The 22,750-nt window shown below is 38.2% G+C and overlaps 2 protein-coding genes across 5 annotated transcripts in view; both read left to right on the forward strand.

The window, feature by feature from the left end:
• Window positions 1-5,830, forward strand: part of TRPC3 (transient receptor potential cation channel subfamily C member 3) — a 33,639-nt gene extending 27,809 nt beyond the window's left edge. For 3 of the 4 annotated variants that reach the window (XM_066318226.1, XM_066318223.1, XM_066318225.1), the window contains exons 8-12: window positions 274-469; window positions 1,561-1,770; window positions 2,289-2,372; window positions 2,863-2,938; window positions 5,258-5,830. In XM_066318226.1, the coding sequence (XP_066174323.1) occupies window positions 274-469; window positions 1,561-1,770; window positions 2,289-2,372; window positions 2,863-2,938; window positions 5,258-5,400 (709 nt within the window). In that variant the 3' untranslated portion in view covers window positions 5,401-5,830. Of the gene's footprint in view, window positions 1-273; window positions 470-1,560; window positions 1,771-2,288; window positions 2,373-2,862; window positions 2,939-4,794; window positions 4,831-5,257 lie in introns of all 4 variants that reach the window. The other variant, XM_066318224.1, reaches the window with a different exon arrangement.
• A 161-nt stretch (window positions 5,831-5,991) lies between these two features.
• On the forward strand, window positions 5,992-22,514 carry BBS7 (Bardet-Biedl syndrome 7). Its single transcript, XM_066318227.1, has 19 exons — window positions 5,992-6,327; window positions 6,493-6,558; window positions 7,775-7,837; window positions 8,675-8,850; window positions 9,386-9,572; window positions 10,251-10,323; window positions 11,235-11,351; window positions 12,148-12,278; window positions 12,846-12,930; window positions 14,366-14,468; window positions 15,040-15,232; window positions 16,208-16,282; window positions 17,364-17,429; window positions 18,339-18,478; window positions 19,438-19,602; window positions 19,679-19,788; window positions 19,897-20,000; window positions 21,406-21,529; window positions 21,840-22,514. Exons 1-19 carry the CDS (start codon window positions 6,196-6,198, stop codon window positions 21,971-21,973), a joined length of 2,244 nt encoding a protein of 747 aa, XP_066174324.1. The 5' UTR covers window positions 5,992-6,195; the 3' UTR covers window positions 21,974-22,514.
• The last annotated feature ends 236 nt before the right edge of the window (window positions 22,515-22,750 follow it).

The following is a 22,750-nucleotide window of genomic DNA, read 5'->3' on the forward strand; positions in this document are numbered from 1 at the left end:
AACCAATTGGAAGAGAATATTACTTGATATAAAATACCTTTCTAGTTCCTGTTGTTCTGCATGTATTGTTACAGCTCTATTAGATATGATGGATAGGTGGAGCACAGAGGAGAAAGGGAAAGTGCTGTGAAAAATGCTTCCTTGCATGTTTGTTGCTTTGATCAGTGCTCTGATTCACAAACAAATTAATTGAGGTTGTTTATCACTGTATACACAACTTACATATTTCTTTGTGCAGTTACTAATAATGCCTTCCTCTCTTTTTCCCTACAGAGTGGAAGAAAGTTTCAAGACTTTATTTTGGTCGATATTTGGCTTGTCTGAAGTAACCTCCGTTGTCCTCAAATACGATCACAAGTTCATTGAGAACATTGGTTATGTTCTTTATGGCATATACAATGTCACAATGGTGGTGGTTCTGCTTAACATGCTGATTGCTATGATCAACAGTTCGTATCAGGAAATTGAGGTGGGCTCTGTTCTCAAGCTGTTCTCTTCTGTTATGCTGAAAAAAGGGTAGCATTAATAGGAGTTATTTCAGTGATATGCAAAAAGTACAAAGAAGAGATTACCACAGGAAAGGATATCACAAAAAGTATAAAATAAGGCTGACTTTATGTAGCAACTCAGCCAAGCTGCAGAACCTCACAGGATGTAAACATGTTTATCTCGTGCCATGTATACATTATAGTTGGCATCCAACTCCAGTTAAAAAACAAATCAGAAAATGTAGAGTATTGAAGATACTTAGGTTTCAAAAATAAATCTCAGGTTGCTGAAATGAAAAGTAGAAGTATATTTACAGTGCCAGCTTTCCAGACTGTAAGTTCAGAGAGTACTACATTCACACAGATGTAGGCATACGCCCACACAAACAGGAAGAAGGATTATCTAAGACATAGTGTACAAATGGATATGTCATTCCCAGTTTTTTCAATGAGTTCTGGGAAATGTTAGAGAATTCAGCAGGAGAAAACTAGTTATAATCCAGCCTTGGAATACTTCAGTAAGAATGCATTAGGACGAAGTAAGTTTGTCAGTATTTAACACAATTTCTTCACAACCACAAAGTTTGTATTTTCTATACTCCATTATAAATCAGAGTTGCTTGTCCTGGTTATGTAAAAGGCTGTGAGCACTACCATTTTAAGCCATTTTTTGCCTTGAGTCTAATACTTCAACACTTGTGCAAGTACCAAACTCATGTGACCACTTCAATAAGAAAAACAAGACTTGAAAAAAACCCTGAAAGCTCCACTTTAAATAGCAGGGAGTTTATATGCTGGCTTTCACTTGATGCAAAAATTATGCTTGTTTAAATGCTTCATGTGCTTGAACTAAGCATTCTCAATGAAATATTGCCATAAAGAGACAACTGAAATTTGGTTAAAATAGACTTAAGTAAAGGGGTTGCATTTCTGCAGAACTGCTGGAAGTCTTACTAGCAAGAAAATAACTTTTTATCTAAAACCAGAAAGATGTTTCGAAGCAGTTTCATTGGAAAGAAGCTTTGCATTTCATAAAAAACAAAAGTATCATTTGTTTTGTTTCCTAACACAGGATGACAGTGATGTAGAGTGGAAGTTTGCTCGTTCTAAACTTTGGCTGTCATATTTTGATGATGGGAAAACATTACCTCCACCCTTCAGTCTTGTACCAAGCCCCAAATCTTTTTTCTATTTCATCATGAGGATCATTAACTTTTCTAAGTGCAGGAGGAGACGGCTACAGAAGGACATTGAAATGGGAATGGGCAACTCCAAATCAAGGGTAGGCTCTGAGATCTTTTCATTGCAGTGAAGAATTGTGTGTCCATTCCAACAGTCTTCATTTCTTTTTAGTTTTAGCTTATCATCCATGTTTCTGATGAGAGTAATTAATAACTTATATCAATAAATCTCTATTTCAAACTGCCTAAATAAACATAGTGCATGAAACAAGAAATAGACCTAAATTTTGTTGGAACAACCAAATCTGGGGAAATGCAATTAAAACAAAAATTGGTAAGTGTTCAAAAATGCAAATAATTCCCACAAGGAGTTACTTGAATATTGATTAAAGATACTTTAAGCCTATGTCCTCAGAACAGGATGGCTAAAATTATCAGCATTTAAAAAACCCCAAGAAACCAACATATAATTCAAGGCAATTTCATTTTTTAAAAAAACAACACTCTAATATAGGAAAAATGGAAAGATCCCAAATATGTCTAAAGAAAAAGAAAAATGGAGCTGAATACTAACTGTGAAATCCATAATTTATTTTAATTTTGTCTTGTTTCTTCCTAGTTAAACCTTTTCACTCAGTCGAACACCAGAGTTTTTGAATCCCACAGTTTTAACAGCATTCTCAATCAGCCAACACGCTATCAGGTAAGTACACACAGTGATCACTGTCCTGAGTAATAGAACTGTGAGAAGGTTCTAGCAGAATTTTGTGTTTCAGGTAACATTTTGCCTTCACTAGATAAAGAAAACTTCCTGTAGAAGTCAAAGTCTAGGATGCTCCTTAAAAAAAAGTTATTGTCCAAGACTATTACTTGAAGCATTTCAAAACTAGCTTATGCAGTACTTAAAATTGGTCTCTGATGTCCCAGTTTGGAAAGTGTGAGGAGCAAACATCTAGAACTGGGGAAGGACTATCTGAAATGGGTTTCTGACTAAGGGATGTGAAAGCTGACTAGGTTGGCTGTTCCCTTTCTTTCTCAGCATGCCCTAGAAAAGTCCATTTGAGGCAAGTGCTTCATCTGGGGCTGTTCATTCTTTCTCTTAGGCAGATGTGACAGAGAGAGCTAAGAAAGAAGAATGAACAGTGTTTAATTATATAATTTCATGTGATTATATAACTGTTTTAATCTGGCAGCAAATAATGAAGAGACTGATAAAACGTTATGTTCTGAAAGCACAAGTGGACAAAGAAAATGATGAAGTCAATGAAGGTAAGAAAGAGACTGCAATATTCAGAGGCAATTTTCTTCATGTTGTATTAGGAACTAGTATTACAGTGATGCATGGGGGTTTTGAGTGAAAAGAGGGATTATTTCTATTTCACATGCACTGAGGCTCAGATAGTAATGGAAGTATGCCCATGTCATAAAAAAAAAAAAAAAAAAAAAAAAAAAAAAAAAAAAAAAAGGAAAAGTAGGACTAAAGAAGTAGAACTGAGAAATATTATGGGCTCCATTTTACAGATAGAAAATGAGAGCACAGACATAATGCACAGAGGAAATCTGTGAAGGAACCACTAACCGTATTCACACTTGCAGAGTCCTAATCAAAGCTGCAGGGCCTTCCTCTCTGTTTTGTTCAACTGAACACACAGTTACACACAATTTACCACTTTACACCATGAACTACTTGTCCTGCCTTCCTTCATAAAGCTGTGAGAAATAATCACGTGTGAAGCTGCCGATCATTAAACAAAGCTCCTCAGTCAGCTGCATGGTGATAAAAAACGACAAATATAACCTCTATTTTAGTGGGAGACCTTTTGAGAAACAGTGAATCTGAGCTCCCTGGCAGATGTGAGAGATGCTTGCTGCAGGTGCATGCCCTAACTCACCAGTGACTGGGATGAGATTATGGCAAAGGTTGTCCTCCTTCCTCCCACCTTCCATGGAGGAAACGCAGGCCTGCAGTCCAACAAAGAAACTCCTGTGCTCTGGGCAGATCCCCAAACACAAATTCTAGCTAGAATGTTATCAAGCAGTTAGCGGGATGCAGTGATGGACAGCCTGGCGTCAGAAGATATTTTACTGGCATGGCAGCATCAGGCAGCTGTGTGCACGTGTGATGTGAGGGGCCTGAAAGGGCTGCTCAGCGTTCAGCTAAGGCAGCAGAGCCTCTGTTTTGCTCCTTAGTTGCCCTCTGCTTACCTGTAACTCTCTGCAGCAAGAAGCAGGGAGCAAAAAGATTAAATTAAATCCCCCTCAGTGCCTTCAGAAGGCAGCATTGTGCACTGACTGTTATCCTGACGCTTCCCCATCCTGTGTGGCTGTACAGAGCTGTGATTGTCAGTGACAAAAGCAGAAAGGCTCCTGAATCTGAATCCTCCCAGTGTGCTGCTCTCCTGAATTCCCACTGCTTTCCTCCTGTTCCTGCTCTGTGATGTAGGAAATCATCTACCTAGTGACTGATGAAAAGATTCTTCTGTCACCAGCAGCGCCAGCCCTTTCCAGGTCCCTGATGCCACTTTGGTGTTGGCAGGGATGTGTTTAAATTAGGAAAACAGTGCAGAAGAGTCACGGTTTCCTGACATCGTGATTCTGGCTTTGGCACCAGGTTTTGTAGAGGAAAGTCCACTTTGAGCAGGGCAAGGAACCTTTGAGTTTCACTCTTCAGCTGCACAGCCAAGTGCTCCGTCTGTCCTGAGCATCTCATTGGTACCCAGATTAGAGACCCAGCCTCTGAAGACACATCAAGTCTGCTATTCCCTAAACAGAAAACGCTGGCATTTCTATGTACTGCAACTACTTTAACAAAAGCCTAGAGATTTTCCCTGTTCTGCATCACTAGAGAATTTAGGTGTCTCTTCATACTCTTTTATTTTCTACATGACAAATCATTTCCAGAGGCAGATACTGTGTAAGAATTCACATCCCTCACACTTGCTGGAATAACAGTATTTGAACATTTTAAAAAGCTTTTGCTCTTGAACTGAATATCCTACAAGGGAAAACATGCTGCTGCTTATTACAAGCCTGGCCTTGACAGCTGTCTCTGTTTTAATGTGTTTTTTATATTTGTGTCAAATTATAATGTCATGTTGAATTGGTTGACTTTTTTTAATTCCAAGGATGTTGGTAAGGAAGAGGAGAGAGACTCAGAAGCTGTGAGTTTTACTGCCAACTCTGCCACACTTTTCCTTTGTGATTTTGGCACATCCCTTCAGAAAAAAACCCTCTTTTTCTTTTCTCTCTAAAAAGGGGATACTAATATTTACCAGCTGTTCAGCAGTGTTGGTGTGATTAATTCTTTAACCTTTGTATGGCCCTTTGGGAATCTTTGGTGTTGTGTATACACATGGAGCATAATGCGAGATCCTAACGGACTGTCAAAATTCTTTTGGTACTATTTAGGGGTGGAGACAAATCTCACTGAGAATGAAGAAGAGGTAAATCCTCCTGATCCATCCTGTACTTGCTCTCGTGAACATTTTGGGATGATAATCTGAAATAGACGCTGATGTGACTTAACAGAAAAGTGTTGACTGAATGTTAAACTTCGCTAATGAGGGTGTCTTTCCATTATTACTGCAGGTGAATTAAAGGAAATCAAACAGGACATCTCCAGTCTTCGCTATGAACTGTTGGAGGATAAGTCCCAAGCAACAGAAGAGTTGGCAATTTTAATACATAAACTCAGTGAGAAACTAAATCCTAATATGCTGAGATGTGAATGATTCTACAAAGGAACCATGGCTTTGACTACAGCACAACTATTTATTGGCAATAATATTTCAGTATCTTATACTTGAAAAAAATGTATTGTAGATTTTTAGCACTAAATAACTTTATGTACAGCTTCTCTGGAATTTAGTCTTAGGAACTTTTATTAACTCACCACAGAAAGATTGCTCTCTTCATTTTAATTGTCTAAAAGCAAGAACTATCATAACATTTTTTTTTGCATTTATGCATTAAAAAGGTATAATGGTATCGACTGCTGATGTTTTAACAGGTTTATGATTACATATGGAAAATTCTTTGCACTAAATTTGCAAGACAAAAAATTAACAGCGTAATACTCTGTTCCTTGCAGTGTCCAGGTACAAAATAGGATTTTTCATACTACAATAAACCAACTAGAGATCAGTGGAGGATTACTTGAAATCTTTGTTCTTTATTAGTGGTGTTAGTAACGCGTGTAAGGCCACAACTCATGGTTATGACCACAAGGAGTTGCTGAGAACCAGGTAAGTGGGAATATAATGGCAGCAGCGCCGTTTAACATGTCTGTGTATACACGTGGCGCACCGACCCTTTCTTAATTCAGTGTGTTTTCTCTGGGAAGAGTAAGGATTTCTTTTTTAAACTCAAACTCCGTCCCGGGCTGGTATTTTTGGCTCCGTTGTTAAATAAACCATTCCTCCGGCACCGAGCCCGGCGCTCCCGCTCAGCGCCGCTCCCGCCGGAGCCGCCCCGGGGCGTTCCCGGCTGTGCCCGCCCCTGGCCCCGCCCCCGGGCCGTCCCAGCCAATGGCAGCGCTGCTCTGTGCGGCCCCGCCCCCGGCGGGAGGCGGGCTCCTGGCCGAGGTTGCCGCGGTGACGGGCGGCGGGCGCGCCGCGGGAGCGATGGAGCCCAGCCTGGCACGCGTGGATTACCTGCAGGTGGGCCCGGCAGCGCTGCCAGCCCCCCGGCGGCATCCCGGCACCGGGGGCAGGCGGCACGGCCCGCCCGGGCCAGAGGGGCGGCCGTGCGGGGGAGCCTGCGAGCGGCCCGAGGCGCGTCCCGGCGCTCCGGGCCCCGCTCAGGAGCGACTCTTCCATCCGCAGGTGGGAGTCACGGCGCAGAAGACGATGAAGCTGCTGCCCGCCTCCGGGAAGAAGGCCACGCAGAAGGTACCGACCGCCTGGTGCTTCGCTGCCTCTCCTGTCCTCTGCCTCATCCTGTCGTTCTCCAGAGTTTCCTTAGATATAGGACGTCATAGGGAAAGACACTGCCAACCCCATTTGGCGGGTTTGGGAAAAAATAGAAAGAAAATCTGAATTTGTGAATGGAAAACTTCAGAACCGGGAAGGAGTTTTTGTAGTTGACGGCATTGCTGAAACCACAAGGGAGTTCTTCCGTATTTCTTTATTTTGGTTTTACAAACAATAAAGACTAGAGGAAATAGCCTGAAACTGAAATAAAGGAGATTCAGATTAGATATTTAAAAAAGGACTTTTACTGTTAGGATGTCAAGCATTGGAATAGGTTGCCCAGGGAACTGGTGGAGTCACCATTCCTGGAGGCGTTTAAGAGGTGTCTGGATCTGGCACTGGGTGCCATGGTTTAGGGGTTGCAATAATAATGACAACTTGATGGTTGGACCATGATCTTAGTCTTCTTCAGCCATGATGATTCTATGAAATAGTTTTTTTCAAGTTTTTTTACATTTTTCATAATATAAGTTCAAATTAAGGAAACCTTATTAGAGAAACACAATAAAAAATAACTTTTTTTTCCTTTAATAATAAAGTCTTAGTGTGAAAACACAACTCTTCCCAAATACATCTTCATCTCATGGTTGCCAACCTGTGCAAGTAGAAGCAGGAAAAGGATTGTAAATGCCAGTACTTGAATTGCTGTTCAGTGTCCTATATAGCATTTTATATAGATCTTTAAAGAATACTCCCATATGTAATTAAGATCTCTAGAATTTTGCGTCCTTAAATATATGAAAATATCATTAGTTTTATAACTGAGGTACTATTTATGATATCATGCAGTGGTAGGACAAGGGGGAGTGGCTTCAGACAGACAAGAGAGTAGGTTCAGATTAAATATTAGGAAAAAATTCTTCACTGTGATTGTGGCAAGGCATTGGCACAGGTTACCCAGAGAAGGTGTAGCTGCTTCATCCCTGGAAGAGTTCAAGGTCAGATTGGTTGGAACTTGAGCAGCTTGGGATAGTGGAAGGCGTCTCTGCCCGTGGCAAGGGGTTGGAGCTGAGTGATAACTTTAAGGTCCCTTCCAACCCAAACCATTCTGTGATTCTGTGAATGCAGGAAGTGCGTTATTTAAAAGCACAGCTGTGTGTGTAATAAGAAATAACAATGTATTGTACCTTTGAAGGTGGTTGTTGGTGATCAGGATGGGGTCGTTACGTGTTTTGGCATAAAAAAGGGGGAAGCTGTGGTAAGTGGAATTGTTCCGTTTAAAAATTTATTTTTGAAATGTTCTTCCCAGTGAACTTTGAAAGTCTGTTTTTTACTGATGTCACAAATAAGATGCCTGTGGAAGGTGTCTGGGTAGAGCTGTGGACTGATGCTAACTGTGGTGAGGGCGTGCTGATCTCATGCACAGATTCCTCCTCAGTCACAGAGTCAAAAACTAATGTGGGTCATCACCAAGAAAAGTAATTTCCACACATTTTACACTTCAGTTAAATTTGGCTTAATCTGGTTTGGATTAAGCACGTACACTGTTATTGTAACGGGACAAAATCCTGCAGAGATTCATTAAATCACCTTAGAGATTTGGACACACTGATAGCTTTTTATGCCCGGCTCAATGAAAAATTATTTTCTTTCTTGGGTTTTCTTCTCCAGGAAGTTCATGGTTAGCTCATAAATATTCCATAGCAATACAAATAAATCAATGTAGACTTCTGGAATAAGAATGTAACATATAAGAGAGAAGGGAGTGTGTGTGTGTGTGTGTGTTGTTCTTTAAAATGAAAAACAAACCACAAACAGCTGACAGCAGTGCTGAATTTTTCCCATGGATGAATAAATAACATTGAAGTAATGAAGTCTTAATTTATTATGTTTAAAAGCTTTTTGTATTTATTTACTAATAACATGCTTGGCTGCTCTGTGATTCTGAAGATAAATGTAGAGATTATTTTTGTCTATGTACAACCCATTGCATCTTAGTTTTGACAGAAATTGTAAAATAATTTCTTATCCTTTATGATAGAAGATTACCATAAATATGATATTGTGATGATGAAAATTGCATTCTTGTTGATAGCCAGTGTTCAAGACACTGCCAGGACGAAAGATCTCCAGACTGGAGCTGGGAGGAGCTCTTAATACACCACAGGAGAAAATTTTTGTGGCTATAGGATCCGAAGTCAGAGGTTTCACAAAAAGAGGGAAGCAGTTTCTTTCCTTTGAAACTAACCTTACTGAAAGCATCAAAGCTATGTATGTATGATATCTTGCAATTTTTTGAGAAATGCAGCAGATTGATGGTTTATGATTCTATGCAGTAATGTTGAGCATATTGTGAAGGTGATACACAGCCTCAGCTTGTGCTGCGACCTGTAGCAGGAATTTGGAATATCATGAAGAAGTCTTGGAAGTGTCGGGGGAATTGGGAGTGGTTTGGTGGCAGTCATAGCAGTGCCTCCAAAAATCTCTGTGAGCAGAGCTGGGGTTATTGTCCACATAGCTCCTGGGGAAAAATCTGGTTTGGATTGTGTTGTAAGATGCTGCCATAGACAAATCAGCATAAAAAATACAGTAATGAGATCTCTGTAAATATATTCTTTGGGATTTACCTGAAGGCAAAGTAGAAATGTGAGAGCTATAGAAACCACATGGTTTTAATATTTATAAGGAACTCTAAAAGCTGGAACAGCTTGCAGGGCCCCATAATACCTTGGAGCTGCAAGTGTAGTAAGGCATAAAAGACTCTTGCTGCAGCAAGATGCTACAGGAAGTGTTTTCTTTTCCTCAGGTACATTTCAGGAGCAGATCTCTTTCTCTGTGCAAGCTACATCTATAACCATTACTGTGACTGCAAGGACCAGCACTATTTCCTATCAGGAGATAAAATCAACGATGTTCTCTGCCTTCCTGTAGACAAAGTGAAGTGTATCACACCAGTGCTTGCATGTCAGGACAGAGTCCTCAGGGTGTTACAGGTTAAAATGCTTCCTCCTTTATGTTTTATCTATGGATGCTATGGAATTGGACTAATTATTCAGGGAATATATATCAGCATGGCTTAAACATCATAAGGCTCAGAGAATTGTGCCTTCCTTGGCAGTGTTGCTGCTGGTGCATTCCCTTTCTGTTGTTTTTTTTTTTTTAAAGGAGAATCATTATTGTTAACTTGCCAAAAATGAGAATTAATAAAACCACTGTCAAGAGGCTCTGGAATCCATAGGTGGAAGTCGATGATGAATTGGTCCCTTCTAACTAAAAGTGCTCACATACACATTTAATTTCCTGAAGTCTTTATCACTTTGGGAATTCTTGCTCTCATAAGTTACTGTTGCGACAAGTCTTAAGCGATACAAGCCATTTAACATATTAAATTGCCAGATGAATTCCTGGATCATTTTTAATGATAACAACATGTTTCAAGAGTCCTAGGTTTTATTTCTACAGACTTCACCCTGGTTTTGGCTTAGAAATGGTTCTGCCATAGGGGTTTGAATAAGTAAATCTTACCTTTTAGGATGATCCCTAATAATTTTGTCATTGTGGGGCTTTAGTTTGGGATGTGGCTGATGTTTTGTTCTTTTTTGTTGTTGTTTTGGTTGTGGTTTTGGGGGGTTTTTAACAAATTCATTTAAGATTGTTCTCTTTGTCTTCAGGGATCCGATTTACTGTATGAAGTAGAACTTCCTGGACCACCTACTGTTCTTGCTCTGAGCAATGGAAATGGGGGTAACAAGATTTTGAGGATACACATACTTAATAATACTGCTTTACTATATTTTTAAGATTTTGTAGCTTGCCTTTGTTAATTATTTTGTCTTGATTTTTAAGCTGACGTTAAAAATGCAGCAGAAAAGTGACCATGTGAGATTTTTTTTTAACATATAAATAGACAGAAATATGACTGTTTTAGACAGTTCCAAATTATATTCACATTTAATTGAAGGCCTCTTACAACACTAGTGAAATCTGAGGGATCTCATTGTGTAAAAACAAATTGGACTTTTGGGGGCCATGTCCGGGTTTTGGGTTTGTGTTTCTCTTACACATGGATTTCCATAACTGGAATACATAGATGGATGAGACTATTGAGTAGAGCTAACAGAAACTAAGACTGGAAGGTTCAAACTTAAAATAGTTTGATCTTCCTTCTTGCTAATCTGCTTTAACCTCATAGAAATCGCTTTAGGGTATTAATCTGGCGCTTAATTTAGTTTCAGTTAGGTTGTGTGACAAACATCCAGAACTGGTTTGGGAAAGTAGTTCTTAACTGCTGAAATTTTGGCACAACATTCACTGCTGGGTGTGTGTTCTGAAAGGATTTCTCTGTTTTTCTTCTGTAAAGTCTGTTGAATGGCATTTATACTTCAGCTTAACTCTGCTGAAATATATAGTAATAGATTCTGACTGGTTCTTAGGCAGAACTCCAGTGCAGGGGTACAGCCAAATACAGAATAGTGATAGCCACGAGGAAATTATCAGTTTTCATGGATTTGTGTTCAGGTTTGAAACCTGACAGTTCTGTTGCATATCACTAATTCAGTGTTTTCTTTTCCCATGGGCTGCAGAGTGTAACTACACAAAATTTTGAAGTTGGTGTGCTCGATTTTATCAATTCTAAATTCAGTTTCTGTGTTTAGGGGATTCTGGGGAAGAAGTTGTGTATGGGACTTCTGATGGGAAATTGGGTCTCACCCAGATTACTTGTACCAAGGCAATACCAAGGTGGGAAATTGGAAATGAAAAGAAGAGAGGAGGTATGTGTCTCAATTTCTCACTCTTTAGCTTTCCAGCATACCTGAGGTAATCAGGAAATCTTATTCCTAGATAACTTTGGAGGCATATTGTGATTATGTCAGTATGTGATATTAATATGGCTAAGGTCTCTTTAATTCTTCTGATTTTCTGTCAAATAATTTTTATCAGTTTGTCTTGCTTTGGATTTTGTATTCATATTAGTTCCAGTATTTTATCAAGCTTTTGTTTTTACACTATTTTTAAAGTGGTGTTCTGTAAAACACCATGTTAATTCAAGTATGATTGATTGAAATGTTTACCATTTTTCTATTTCTAAATGTGTGTATATTTGGCAAATATACCTGCCAAATTTACCAGATGGTTTTAAGGTCTCTAAAGTCATAATAAAGGATTTTGTCTGAAGGTGGAATATGTCTCCACAATAACTGATCAAAGCTTTCCCAGTTTTAGCCTTGGTGTGCTGCTTCTGGACCATCTACCAGCCCATACTGCTTTGTAAAGGAGAAGATCAGGAATGGAATGTATAAATACATTTTTATTTAATTATATGAGTTATTAGCACATTCTTTTCTTAAAATGCTTCCTGGTATGTCCTTAGTCTTTCTATGAAATATGGAACCATAAAAAGTAGTCTTGAACCTGAAGCACAGGGAAGGGACTTATCCAGTAATCTCATTATTAACACCTTAAAAGCTGGTCAGGAGTCTGTTTCTGTGTAACTGAGTGTGGCCTGTGTATTATTGTATCATAAACTAATAAAGATTAAGCAAATGGCTTTGTTTTCTTCTTCATTAGGTATTCTGTGTATTGATAGTTTTGACATTCTGGGAGATGGAGTTAAGGAATTACTTGTTGGACGAGATGATGGAATGATAGAGATTTATAACTTTGAGAGTGCTGATGATCCTGTCCTTCGACATGATTATGTAAGTCATCATTCTTCATACTCAGCTGGAAAAAAAACCAATTGAAAATAAAAATCTGTATTTCAAAGCTTACATGATCATTACTGCTCAAATACTTGGCTTGTTTTTAATTTAAGAAGTTGGTAACGTTGACAATATGAACTTGAAATCAGTGTGGTAGCATGTAAGAACCAGAAAGTGAAGTAGTCATGATTTGAGCAAAAATCGAAACAATGTAGAGAGTGTGTGTTCAAGTTTTGGGTTAGTTGACTGCTGGGTGAAACCTAATACAGGGTCACTCTCTGAGTGAAAAAACAGAGAGTGTTGTGTATAGTCTGTGATTTACAGATTAATAAATGGAAGCCCCCAGGGCTTCACTGAGCATAATTACTTTGGTTATCAATTGTTTAAAATAGTAACTGGATCCAGAGGGATCATTTCACTTCAGTCAGATTGTGAATTTCTGCTGGAAAAAAGCTGTCTATCAAGTGTTCTGCTTTCAAGTTTGCTATGTGGAGTAGAGTCTTCTAAAAACTTCTGAAATGAGTGCAGTGGTATTTCCCTCCTCTTGAATGTGTTTATTTGAAGGCTTTATCAGAGAGCATTGCATCAATCCAGGGTGGCTGTGTGGGAAAAGATGGCTATGATGAAATTTTAGCAGCAACATACTCAGGTAAGCTTCATATCATTGACACAATAAATGCCATGTGTGGTGAGGTGATAAAATGAAACAGGTTATGTTGTTAGTGCAACTCACATCTCTTAAAATTTTGTGTTGAAAATATCTCTTCTGATGTAATATTTGCACTTTAAATAAAAGATCCTTGCTCTTAAACTGTGGGGTTTTTATATTTTAAGATATTGATCATGTGTGACACAGTGACTGGCTATATTTTGGTGTAAACTGCTGCCTTATTGTGATGAATTAATGAGTATGTCTGAAGGAATTGGTTGTAATTTTTTTTAATATATATGAAATATGTTGATATACAAGCATGTTTTTCTTCTATTTTCCTGCCCTTTACAGAATTGTAATTTCATTCCTTTTTAGCTTCTCAATGCTTTAAATGAGGTTGGTTTTAATTTTAGTAGGAAATAAAGCTCCCCATGTGAGGCATCTCAGCACTTCCTCTGTAAGACTTGAGCTGTGGGCCTGTCTGGTACAGAGGCCATGATAAACATGCTGCATATATCAGCTGCTGGGAGCTAAAAGACTTCTAATTCTCTCTCTTTAGGTACCTTCAGTGCTAAAATTTAACCTAATGAAAGTTCTTGTAGTGAAAATCATATCATTTGGCAAGATACAGTCCTCAGTCAGTTACTGAGAAATAATGGTGTTCCAAGTGCTTCTTTGAAACCTTTTTGAGTGATCAAAAGACCCTTACGCCTGACCTCATATGAATTGTTTCGATATGATTTGCCACAGTACAGGTGCAGCCTGAGTCCTTTGTGGCTTCTTTTAGTGAGAATGTTATAAAGATCCATGGATCATAGAAGAAAGGGAAAAATGAAAGCCTGTGTTTCCCTGTTGGCTTTCAATGGTGAATTCTGGTAGGATGTGCACTAGACTGATTTTGGCAGGGAACCAGAGCTGTAAACACCCATTTGTGTCTGCATATCATGTCTGAGGTATCAGAATATAATCAATTAGTATTTGCTTTTATAAATAAAATGCAATTTAGTAAGCAAAAATATAACTTTTTTCAAGCAGCAGCATCCAACTTCTAAGCCCACTGAGCAACATCCAGTTTGCTATAAGCACATTGCACAGCTTTTTTTTTTTTGTTTTCAGTACTGCCAGTAATTCAAAGTTTTGTCAGAAAAAGAGAGGTGAGGAAAAAATCCAACTGCTCAGTGAAAAACAGTTAAAGAGGAATTTATTGCTCAAAGTACTTAATAAAAAAAAAAAAAAGTAATGTTTTCCAGTTTAAGAATGAAACCCATAAAAATGATGCTCAGTGTCTAGGATTAATCCTACAAAAAAGGGTTAAATTGGGCTCAATTCTCTACCCAGTGTGTGGAACAAACATCACTCCACACATACAGTAGCTGAGTGTAGAATTTTCTTTTTAGCTTATAAGGAATATAAACTTCATGTATTGGTTTAGGCTGGCTGACAGGACTGACTACAGAACCTGTCCATAGAGAAGGTGGATCAGGTGAAGAACTAAAATTAAGTCAAGAAATGCAGAGCAAGATTTCATCCTTAAGGTAATTGCGCTAGAAAGAAATTTAAATGGAAGAATGGAAATGTTAAAAGCTGAAATGTCATCTCTCCTTCCTATCTCACTAGATTTTCTTTATCATTAATATATCTAGAAGTAGAATCAAACCTTTTCAAAGTAGAAATAAATAGCAGTCTCATTTCACGGTCTTTCTCTATCTTGCCTTCATATGATGATGTCTTAATGCCTTCTGCCTCAGTATCAGCAAGATAAAATTCCTTTCTTCCTTGCTGCTCTATAGCTTCTAAATGATGGCAGGAAAAAGTCACTACCATATTATTCAAAATGCATTGTACTCTTGAAGGAAAAAGATTGTCCTTTCCTGTGTCTCAGAAGCCTCTTTTGGCAAGGAACATGTATCCACGTATCCATGTGATAGAGTTTAAATTTTATCTTTGCTAAGTACGTCGAAGGGGAGTCACCAGTCACTTCTGGCTGGAAAATTGAGGACAGGAGATAAACATGATTGCCTTGCAAGTTTAAACTACTTAATTTCTAGGGTAGCTCTATGGTTGCCTTTTTAAAAGACATTTGAAGAAAATGTTTCACTTTTCTAGGAATGAATTGGAACAATTGCAGATAAAAGTACTTCAGGAACGGGACAAATACCAGCAGTCCTCTCAGTCCAGCACTGCAGTTTCCTCAGTTCCTGCCTTCAGTGTGAATGACAAGTTCACACTGAACAAGGATGATGCCAGCTACAGCCTCATCTTGGAGGTGCAGACAGCCATAGATAATGTCCTGGTGCAGGTCAGTAGGGCTTTGTTCTTGTTGGCTTTCTTCATGCATATATAAAACACTCAGAGACTTTCTAGTTCAAAAAGCCAAGTTGCAGCATCTTAAGGACACGTTTGTTCCAGAACAAATTCCACAAATTCGTATTCAGCAGAGCAACCTTAGGTTACCAAAACAGACCAAAGTGCCTGCTGTAACAGAAGATCTCTTTGTAACTTTGTGTTTTCTTTTGGATGTCCTTATTTAAACACCAATTAAAAGAAGTGCACATCCTCATTTGCCACTTAAGTGCCCTCTGTAGTGGAAAATTATTTTCAGAATGTTGTTCACTTTCACTTTTCACTTTCAGTGTGGAACAGCATCTGATTTGTGTGCAGTTGGGGAGAAATACTCCTGCCCATCACAGCAACCTTAATTAATTATTCCTCCTACTGTATCGGCTGAAATTAAATCTATCCTTGGTAGTCAGAAAGAGTAGCAGTACTGAATTGCCTTCTTTTGGGAAATGCATGAGGAGAAAAATGTGGCAAGGAGGAATTTATGAGTCGAGTTTTCTATAACAAATGGGAAAGAAGGATTTTATTTGTCACTTCTTAATAAAAATCCTGTTTTTATTAATGATGTTACAGAGCAATGCTAAGCTACAGCTGATTTGCCACTGTATAACATCAGATGTTTCCATAGCTAAATGAGAAATAATGAAATTGTTTGATCTACCTTTCATGTCTGAAAGATAGTTACAGATTTTACAGTGAGGTGGCGGTAAGCCAACCCCCCAGGAGTTCAGGACTCTGTAAGGGAATAAGAGAACATCTTTTTACTCCAGGATTAAGTAGTAAGCTGCATGTCTGTTAGGCTTTTGCCTCTGAGATGAAGCAATCTCCTTGCTTCTCCCTTATTACAAAGACTGATGACAGTTAGAGGATAAATGGACTTGGAGCTACTCAGGAACCTAAGCTCTTTATTTTTCCTTCCTCCTGTGCTCTGCAGAGTGACGTCCCATTAGACTTGCTGGATGTGGATAAAAATTCTGCCGTTGTTAGTTTTAGCAGCTGTGATTCTGAGGTGAGTGAAACAGAGGAGGTGATGTCTGTAGAGGTGGCATGATGGAAACTCTTATTATTGTGTAGTAGAAGTAGAACTTGGATTCATAGATCTCTGATTTAAAATACATTCAGTTAAACTACTCATGTGGTAATTCTGGAGAGCACGGCTTCATTAGAGATACTGCAGAATTAGGAGCTAAAGGCAGGTCCTGACAAAAGGCTAATCTAAATATGTGAAAAAATATCTGCTGTCTTTCTTTTTTTTTCATTCATGAGGATTGTGAGAGACTCATTCAGTATTGCTCTTTTCTCTGGATTTCATAGACTCATGTACATTTACTTCCAAGTAGTTTAGGTGAAGAGTGTTACATTTCTTACTTTGTTAATTTCTAAAAGAAACCTTTAGAATGTGACAATTCTGCTGTGTGGGGAGGCAACTTTTTGCCTTTTTTAAAATATAATGACTAGAGAGTTAAATAGTTACAGAATTACTATTGAAACTGAGGGCCAGGGAGAAAATCCAGAAGCTACCTTAGGATTTATGAAAATCTTCTGTAAAACCTTTTCCCTTCTAATTGTCCTTTATTTTAGTTTTAAGAACTGAATTCACACATCGTTGTTCTGCCCTGGAGCTCCCAGAAATCAGCTTTTTATTTTAGGTTTTGTGCCATTTGTGATGATTAACTTAATGCTTTTGGGGATGTATTTTCTTACTGATCCTGCTTTAGTTTTTGAATGTTGAACTAATTTTGCAGATGAGTGGGGCAGGCTGACATGCATTTTTCAGATGAAAAGTACATATCTATATCATCTTTCTAGAAATATTAAAGAGTATTAAAGAACTTTGGTTGTATTCTCCTTATAGAGATTTTTATTTTTTTTAACTCTATCATAATTAAAACTAATTGGAACATTCAGGAGAACCAAGGATTGCTTTTTTGTATTTAACTTTTGTAGATAGCTGTACATGCATTGCAAAAACTGCACAGTAACAAGTGAATATCTACAGTCAAAACAGACCAGTAGAAATTTTGTGAATCCACAGGCCTATTTCATATTATTTTCCTGTTTAGTTGTGGTTTTATTTCCTTTTTTTTCAGCCAAATAGCAACTTTCTTCTTGCAACTTACAGATGCCAAGCAAATACTACAAGACTTGAACTTAAGGTAAAATGCTCAAAAACATGTTCCATAAAATTAATAGTCCTGCTTTGGAATGGAGAGTTTTCTACATGGATCAGTCCAGTTTCTACTGCTGTTTCTTTCCTAAGACCTTCTAATCTGGGGCTTGTGCTCCTTTTTATTTATCTTTAGGATTTCTAAGCGCTTCTAAAAATATGTCACAGGGGAGGTTTGGGGTCTTTTTGAGTGTCCCTAAGATGAAAGCAGTGGGGACACCAGAGATTGGGAATGTACAGGGTTCTGAAGGCAGTGTGTGAAATTTAAAGCTGAGGGAGGTGTGGGAAAGAAAGCTCTGGCACTGTTTATCCTCTGAAGTGTTTGAAGGAAGTTACATTGGCAACTAACAAAGGAATATAAACTTAATTTGTATTTTGGAGAGGAAGCAAATCCTGTCATCCCATGCTTATTATACTTCAAGGCATGTGGGTGTTTTGGAGTTTATTTTTAAGGTTCCACCAAATTCACACATTTTATGGCAACCACCACAGGAAATCATGAAGGAAATCCTGATTAGGAAAATGCTCAGCATGCACACAGGCAGAAGGTTTTCTCTTCTTTTACTGCAGTCTCTGAACCTGATACATGTTTACATAAAACTCTCAATTTTGAGGCTTTTTATTTTAAATGATCAGAAAATGAGTCAGAGGGTGTTATTTTATTAACATTTAATTCATCTAATACAGCAGCACTTCGCTGGACTATGTTCCATTTAGTTTTAAAACTCATCAACTTTATTTATAGTGGCACTATCAGGTAAATATAGTACTCTAAATATTCTTAAAATACTAGAGGCATTCTTTAACATACTTCTAATATTCACTAAATTTCCAAAGAGGGGTAAAATAATCTTTTCTCTTTTCTTCTTTTCTGTGGGTCCTTCTTTCCTCTCTGCAGGTTCGCTCAATTGAAGGACAGTACGGGACACTTCAGGCATACGTAACTCCCAGAATCCAACCAAAAACCTGTCAAGTTCATCAATATCAAATTAAGCCACTTTCACTTCACCAGAGAACTCATTCTATTGACCAGGACAGGTATGTGCAATGAAAAATCAATGCCTTTTTTCACTTGGAAAAAATGACACAAGCCAGCTAAAACATTTGCTCTGTAAACTTAAGTATAGAATTTCTAACCCCTAACCTACACTTTTGAGCCTGTAGTTCCATGTCTTGGATTTCTTAATAGAAATTATGGATTAAATGGGTTTCTTGCTGTTCTTGTTTTGAGGCTATTTTTCATTTTACTGCCCTGGGTTATAGTTCAGCCCTATGTGTTAGTAGAGCTGAGGGTGTGGTAGGTAACTGTGTCTTTTCAGTTTCAGCCTCATTCTCTGGTCCACCCTTTTCCTCTAATTTTTTTCTCACAGCTAACTTGGCCCAAAAACTGAGCTAAGACTTTTTATACTTTTATCTCACTGTTACAGGAGCTTGGCATTTTACACAATTTCTGATGGATTTTTACCCACCTTCAGCTAACACCTCGTATTGCCTCCAAGGATCTGCTTATTCAAACCAAAACTGAAAGACTGAAGGGAGGATACCAAAGGCTTCAGTGTGCAAATGAGCTCTACTGTGCCTTGATGTTCTTGATAAAAATGCAACATTTACAGCACAGAAGGCTCTTGAGGCTCTGTCTTACTCATATTTGCTCTTGTCAGTTATTTACCTTTGTCCTAAATTTCAGGTTTAGCAACTTGTAATGGGACATCAGAAACTTCCAACTTGTTGTTTTGGTTTTTTTTTCTAGATCTGACATGCCTGATCTACCTAGTGGGAGGTAAAACTTGAATGTGCATGTAGCTTTGCATTTTGAAGTACAGAAAAACAGCTGTAATCTGCAATATGTATCTGTACTTAGGGAGAGACCTGATCTTTTACAGGTTGCTGGTTAAAAGGAAACCACCACATGGAACTAAACTTCTTTTATGTGGACAGTGTCCCTCCTTCTTAACTATTAACTTTACTTTTTCTCTTTTGATTTCACAATGTCACAGGCCCATGAATACACTGATGCTCAAAGGCCAGTTCAGTTTTGCTGAAATTCACTCCTGGGTTGTGTTTTGCTTGCCTGAGGTGCCTGAAAAGACTCCTGCTGGAGAGTGTATCACCTTTTATTTTCAGAACACTTTCCTGGGAACACAGCTTGAAAGTACCTACAGGTAAAATACAGTTACTAAACCTAATGTATGCTTGTGTGTTCAAGTTTGTTTATTTAAAATTTTTCTTCTTTTTTAGAAAAGGTGAGGGATATTTTAAATCTGACAACATCTCTACAATATCCATCCTCAAAGATGTGCTTTCCAAAGAGGCTACTAAAAGGAAGATTAATCTCAACATATCATATGGTAAAAATCCTTCTCTATTTTGTTGTCCTTCAGTTCATTTGTTATTCCCATAAATGGAATACATAGTACTCATTTGCTTGTTGAGGTTCTTTTTTTACTCTCTGCTAGATGTAAATGAAGAATCTGTGAGGCACACATTGCAGCTTATCCACCCTAAATTAGAGTATCAGCAGCTGCTGGCCAAGAAGGTTCACTTAATAGATGCTTTGAGAGTAAGTATCTGAACTCTTGGGGTTTGATTTTTATGGGAGGGGGTTATGCTGTCAGATACCAAACCATGGCTCAAGTCAGGTGTGTGTCGTGTGGGGATCTGCTCCCTTTCTGTTCCTTAAAGTGAAATGAAAGCATGTGTTTTAAGTTTCTTCGAGGAAAATTCTCTTTTTTGCTATATAGTGAATAAATAACATGTCAGATTACTGAAGATGCTTGAATTGCTTGGTAGAAGGGCAGCCAGCTTTATCATTTAATGTTCTCTCCTAGCCTGCTGTTATTTTCCAGCTCCTTCTGTCCCTCTTTCCACTAACATTTATAGGTTTTTAGATCATCCAGGCCGGAACTTCTTTGCTTTGGAACTTCATCCCAGTGTGTCATAATTTCTGAATTACCTGCTTTTGAATCTTTTGCTTAATACCCTCCTCAAATAGCCCTTGGGAGGTACCAGTCAGGCAGCTTGTCTCAGTTTCTTGGACTTTTTTTCCAACAACTAGGATTTTGCTGTCAAAACCTCACCATCATCAAGTTGGTGTTTTTTATTTAATGGGAAGGTGAAAATGTTCAACTAGTTCTCTCTTGGCCTTTTGGGGGAATCAAATACTTGTCAGATCTCTTTAGGCAGTAGAAAAGCTGACTACCAGTGAGAACAGTGTGAATCTTTATTACCATTAAAAGGGTTTTACTTGGGCTTGGTTTGGCAAACCAGGCATGAAACAATAATAGAGAATTTATTCTTAATGCCTGTTGTGTTTGTGCAATAATAATGGTGTTGTACATCTTGCTTGTTTTAGACAGCAAATCTTCAAGAAATTTGGGGGTCAAATTTTTGGATGATAACTTATTGACAGGCAGTAAAATAATCTAATGACTGATGAAAGCTGTTATCCCAGCAGACTGCACAACATAATTACCTCTTGTCTAGAACAGAAGTGCTTTTCTCTGGAGGATAAAAAGATCTGTACTATAAACCATCACAAACTGGTCTGCTGACAGACTGAGACTTTTTAGAAGAGGCCTTCAAAACTTTTTGTTGTCACAAATTGAGTGATACTTTCAGAGTTTATTTTTACCTTCAGACTCCAGTGCGTGCTACACGTTTTTAGGAATTCACTTACTCTAAAAATGAAGGTATGGTCAAGGCTTGAGTCTGTATGGTGTGATCCTGTTTGGCTCAGAGCTGGAAGCTGTAAAACACAGGATTTTGAGAATCCAGTCTATGAAGTGACATAATGGCATTTCATTAGAAGACTAGAAAACGAGGGACTCTGAAAATAACACTTGCTAGTTTAGGAGGGGATTGTCTTCCCTTTGAAGTACTTCCATATATCTAAGCTTAATTTCTTCTTACCTGCTCTTATGATACTTACCTGCTGCTAGCTCTTATCATTTTAAACTGTCTTTGAGGAATTACAAGTTCATGAAGGCAATGTGGACTTCCTGCTCCCAAAATACCGCAGCATTTTGGAAGAGGCAGATCAGCTGCTCGAGGAATACAAGAGACAACCTGCACATCTCGAGAGACTTTATGGTTTGTTGACAATTCAGCTTCACTTAAATGGGGCTCAATGTCCAGAGACATGGCTGAAATAGACAGCTGCTTATATTTAGATGATTCTTGTCTTTATGGACATTAAAGATGGTGTTCAAATTCAGAATGGCACTTAAGAATGTTAAGAAAAGTTAAGTGGCTTGGATTTGTTTACAAGTAAAGCATTGTTTAAAACATAAAGTTTAAAAAGTCTTCTAACAACTGAATACTTGGTACATAATCATGAGTTAAAAGTAGAGATAGCACCTACTGAAAATAAATAGTAATTCCTGGAATTTCACCTTTACAGGTATGATCACAGATCTCTTCATAGATAAATTTAAATTTAAAGGTACCAATGTGAAAACCAAAGTTCCTCTCCTTCTGGAAATTCTGGATGGCTGTGATCAGGATGGATTGATCGCTTTTTTTGATGCTGCCTGACAAGGAAAAAGCAGAGTCATTTTTCTGGCCTTAACCAAGGCATTTCAATATCAAGTAAAAAACACTTTTGCTCTTTTGTTGTACTGTCAGTTCTTAGGTTTTACTCATATTTATTACCATACTGCATACAGTAGTAAACTATTTCATATAAATTGTTGTGTATGTTAACTGTGTGCAGAGGTTTTATGTACAGTGTTAATAGCTCAAGAAAGATCAGATGTAAATACCAAATATACTTTTGGCAAAGATATTTTCACTACTGTTTAAGATGACATGGACATGGGACAGTAGCCTGTCCCCCAGCTGCAGCCATGGATGAAGAAGCTGGTTTCCAGAGACTTGGATGGATTTAGAAGAAATCTGTGTGTTTAAGCTGTAGCTAGTTTAGTTTTTCCTTTTGTGTTGAGAATGTGGTGTATCTCACCAGACTTGTAGCTGGTGTGTGCAGAGCGGGGAGAACTCTGAATTTTAGACTGACGACAGCTCCATATAAAGTAACATTTGTGTAAGAATGGATGGCATTAAACTTCTTCAGTGCTTCTCCAGCCTCCCTGTGCTTCATTTCAAAACTCCATCTACTTTCTCACTTGGTTTTATTTAAAATTAGAAGAGATGAAGCAGCCAGTGGAGACAGAGATATGTTTGCAAGTGATAAAGATCAGCCCATTGAAGAGACATAGAATCATCAAGGGTGGAAAAGACCTTTGAGATAATCAAGTCCAACCATCAACTTGTCATTATCACTATAACCCCTACACCCTAGCACCATATCCAGAC

The sequence above is a fragment of the Sylvia atricapilla genome, chromosome 4 (assembly GCF_009819655.1).
Source record: "Sylvia atricapilla isolate bSylAtr1 chromosome 4, bSylAtr1.pri, whole genome shotgun sequence".
Taxonomy (NCBI): domain Eukaryota; kingdom Metazoa; phylum Chordata; class Aves; order Passeriformes; family Sylviidae; genus Sylvia; species Sylvia atricapilla.

What these genes read in the sequence shown, in the direction of transcription:
- BBS7 (XM_066318227.1), top strand. Translation starts at nt 6,196, where the DNA reads ATGGCAGCGCTGCTCTGTGCGGCCCCGCCCCCGGCGGGAGGCGGGCTC. An exon ending in TCTGAGCAATGGAAATGGGG is followed by an intron (nt 10,324 to 11,234) that starts GTAACAAGATTT and finishes TTCTGTGTTTAG; the next exon opens with GGGATTCTGGGGAAGAAGTT. An exon ending in AAATGAAAAGAAGAGAGGAG is followed by an intron (nt 11,352 to 12,147) that starts GTATGTGTCTCA and finishes CTTCTTCATTAG; the next exon opens with GTATTCTGTGTATTGATAGT.